This window comes from Varanus komodoensis, unplaced genomic scaffold (assembly GCF_004798865.1).
Source record: "Varanus komodoensis strain SLA01 unplaced genomic scaffold, ASM479886v1 scaffold1, whole genome shotgun sequence".
Lineage (NCBI taxonomy): Eukaryota > Metazoa > Chordata > Lepidosauria > Squamata > Varanidae > Varanus > Varanus komodoensis.
In genome coordinates, this window is record NW_025335268.1 from 110,244,888 (window position 1) to 110,248,927 (window position 4,040).

The 4,040-nt window shown below is 39.8% G+C and overlaps 1 protein-coding gene across 2 annotated transcripts in view; it reads left to right on the forward strand.

The window, feature by feature from the left end:
• The first annotated feature begins 250 nt into the window (after positions 1 to 250).
• The window catches only part of LOC123028551 (ZZ-type zinc finger-containing protein 3-like), a 20,522-nt gene continuing 16,732 nt past the window's right edge, over positions 251 to 4,040 (forward strand). Inside the window, exons 1-4 of one of the 2 annotated variants that reach the window (XM_044440478.1) lie at positions 251 to 514; positions 987 to 1,061; positions 1,226 to 1,327; positions 3,232 to 3,327. In XM_044440478.1, the coding sequence (XP_044296413.1) occupies positions 990 to 1,061; positions 1,226 to 1,327; positions 3,232 to 3,327 (270 nt within the window). In that variant the 5' untranslated portion in view covers positions 251 to 514; positions 987 to 989. The remainder of the gene's footprint in view (positions 515 to 986; positions 1,062 to 1,225; positions 1,328 to 3,231; positions 3,328 to 4,040) is intronic. The other variant, XM_044440487.1, reaches the window with a different exon arrangement.

Consider the following 4,040-nt stretch of genomic DNA (forward strand, 5'->3'; position numbering starts at 1 on the left):
CTCCTGGTCTCAATGAAACAGGCATTCAAATCGAAGTTGCTGTGATGTTTTCTGAATCATTAGGCATTCTGTTAGGATACAGTAATTTTCACAGTGCTACACTAGAAGACATTGCAATGTGCTACATGCTTTTCTATGACAGGGAATTTGGAGATATTTTAAAGCTGAAATCATCACCAATTTTCTTTCTCGGTTTTCCCTGAAAACCTCAGCTTATCCTCAAACAACAGGCAACAGTTTGTGNCACAGTGTTTTTTGAACTCTGCATTTCCAAGGCAATTGTCTGTTAGAGCTGAATGTTTCAAAATTACCTCCAATATGTCACCATTGTGTGTTCCTTTACATATTCCAGGGAGGTAGGAAGAAACTCCAGGCACATGTTCCTTCTTTGACTGATGGGTAGGACCAGGCTAGTTTCCCTTCTTCCTGGGAGCCATGGGGTATAACCTCCCAATGGCCTTTCATCTTCTGACCATCATCAACTCGGCATTCCTGACATGACTCATGCACTCAGGTTTTAAATCCTATCTGTGAAGATTCTCAGTCCTTTAATATAATAGATGTTGGTTGATTTGTCTTCTGCTGCCATCATGCCCTTTCCCCTGCATATGATCTAGGCAACCATTTTTGCCCATCTTGATACATTTCAGGAGATGGGGAGGGAAGGAGGCACTTATAGGAATTGGTATAAGAAGATGACCTCAGCCTCCTCTGTCCCAGTATCCTGGCATATCACTTTTCCTTCTTTCTGAGGTGCATTTGTGTTTTCCACAATGACAGGGAGGAGGGTGGGAGCCACCACCTTTGGAATCCTGTAAGTGAGGTCACAGAACCTTAGTGCTGAGACTCCTAAAAATCCTATGTTCCCACCCCAGGCAATGATGGGAGGACATAGGATTGTGCCTTTAATTAATTCTAGTTTTTATTGACATGGAATCTAGATATGTTAACTTACTAAAATTTTTCTCTCATTTACTATATTTAAGCAGATGATAAGAGGACGACTTTGTGATGAGACCAAACCTGAAACTTTTAACCAGCTGTGGACTATAGAAGAACAGGTAATGCAAAAACTAGACTGGCAAATTAGATTTGTGTATATTATTTGGTATAATCCTATAATGTCTTTATAGTTATTATCCCCCATCTCCCCCAGAAATGAATAATGTGATCTCTTTTATAAAAGGTGAATATGCATTTAGGACTTTATTTGTGATTGGTTTAGAAAAAACTTGAACAATTACTCTTGAAATACCCACCAGAAGAAGTAGAATCTCGACGATGGCAGAAGATTGCTGATGAACTGGGAAACAGAACTGCAAAGCAGGTATGGGAGCTCTGTTCTTTTAGGGCCCTTATACAGATCAAGAGACAGGTTATGCACCTAGGTAGAACCGGCCTTGCTAGAAAAATGGTGATTGCTATCTCATCCATACTGGCTAAAGGGGGCCAATGACCTCTTTGCTGATCCTTTCCTTTCTGATTACCGCAGAATATATCAATTGTTCCTTTGAAATGCAGTTGGTATAGTAGTTACTTGAATAGATTTTTCAGGACTTTTTGAGGTTCGTGATTTCTGTTTATTAATTTGAAGCCAACAAAAGTATCTGGACAACTTTGATGCCATGGCATATAATCATACATTGCAATACAATTATACTGTGGGGAAAATCACAATAATGCTATGTTTTACCCTGCCCCCACAAACATTTATGACAAGAAGAATAGCAGCTGGTGGTAGTAAGGGAAAAATTGTACAGCTTGTGGATGAATCTCAGCTTTACTTTTACTATTCATTTTTAAGCACCAGAAATATTTGCCTGGTTTTGCAAAATACAGAATTGGTGTTGTCTTCTGTACAAATTGCCAACAAAACAAGTGAGATTGGGTAAAGTAGTAGTCAGGTACTGATAAGCAGGCAGATAAGTGCATCTGAGAAAAGACCTCCACCACATTGTCTTGATGAGAGAGTTCGGATGGAGAGTGAAGTGTCCTAATGAGTAGAGAAGAGAATTCAAAGGTGGAAGCATCCCCTAAGGGTACAGTCCTATCTATTGTGCCCTTGATGCTTGTAAGACTGAACTCAGAAGCTTATGCACATCCCAGTGCAGAGTTAAGGAAGTGACAGAGGCAATCCCCACCTCCCTGTTTTCCCCAATCTGCAGCTCTCCTGAAGGGGAAGAAAGAAGGCTGGAGCGTTATCAAGATAGTATGGTTCTTTCTTCTTTGTGGTCTCTATGCATTACACGCATGTGTGTAGAGCCCATTTGGGAAGATTCCAAAGGTGACTATTATTTGGCAGGAGCCCAACCCTTGGGCACACCCACATGCAGAGAGGGGTTCCCACCAAAACCTCAGTTTCTCTTTGACTGCCACTGTGAGCGCATCAGAGAGTTCTTTCTCTGCTTACTTACCTTATTTAGACATTGACTCTGCAACCCTCTTGAATCTTCTAGCTTCTTTGCTTTTCTTCTGTACTTCTACAAGCACACACACACAAAATATTACTTTTCCCAGTTTTCTCCAATTCTGTCTGGCTCCCCTGACCTCACATTCCTGCCTCCTGTTCAAGACAATGGCACTTGAGGCTCCATTTTGTGTTTGCGTGAAATTCTGCAGCAACTACCACCTACCGATGGTCACTCCCTGCACCTTTTTGTTGGGGGAAACCTATATTGTTGACTCCTGTTACCACTGCTAGGTGTTTATGAAACAGGCCAGGTAATATTGAGTCAACCTCCTTGAAGTGGAACTCCGGAGCAAGGCCCTCTATGCAGACAGCTCCTCCGCCAACCACCTTGGGAGTAGGAGTCTTTGTACCCTCAAAAGAACTTCCAACCACTACCCTGGAGAAAAGGCACTCTTCCAAGATAAAGTTAAAAAGGTGGCAGAGAAAAACAAATCTTCAAAAATGTCCAACCTGGCAAAAGGGCAAGATGGCAGCAAGTGAGTTAAAAAAACTCTGCAACATGCCACCCCCAAACAGCCTCCCATGTACCAAAGACACGATGCCAGAAGGACTGGGGCACCCCTCTCCAGTTTTGAGACTGGCACAGGAGCTCCTGATGCAGCGATTGTCACTGGCTCTGAGCACTTCATTGTCAGAAGGCAATTCAAGAACTATTACCTCCAATGTGTAACATTCGTTGTAGTTTACAAATTACTATTTTAATATTTGGAAATTATATTCATGCATACTTGTTTTGATTTTTTTCCCTCTAATCTATCCAGGTTGCCAGCAGAGTGCAAAAGTATTTCATAAAACTGACTAAAGCTGGTATTCCAGTTCCAGGCAGAACTCCAAACTTGTATTTGTACTCCAAAAAGGTAAACTGCTAGGAGACTTAACTTTTGATTGTGGCATTTAGATACATCTGTTTTCTTTTGCATCATCGTGTAGTCTATATGGCTTCTGTATCCTTAGATAACTAAATAAGAAGTTATATGTAACTTCTCATTTCAGCAAAAATGAATGCTTTTATATGTCAATAATGATATATTGTCAGAAAAGAATATTCTCTATGAATCTGAGTTGAAGGCATACTATATAAGAAAAATCTTTTACTCTGGATAATTGATCTCCCTTGACTATATGTGCTTTTACATATTTACATGTACAAACAGTGTTTTACACAGACACATGCAATGCCTTGTGATGTAAAAGGCAAGTAAATAAAAATAAATAGGCACATGTTGGTGCATAAGTATTCACCTCCGTAAGTATTTGGTAGGATGCTTGGATAGTAGTTACACTTGCTAGTCCTCTTGGGTAAGTCTCAGTCAGCTTTGTTCATCTGGATCCTACAGTGTTTGCCCATTCTGCTCAGCAAAAGTATTATTATTTATTATTATTATTATTATAACATTTCTATGCCGCCCCTTGCCGAAACCTCGGGGCGGCTTACAACATGATAAAATACATTGAAATACAATAGTACATAATAAATTACCATTAAATATAACAATACAAAAAATACATTGATTTACAAATACAAAATTAAAATTATCAGTATAAAATAAAAATATAGGAGGAGAAAGAG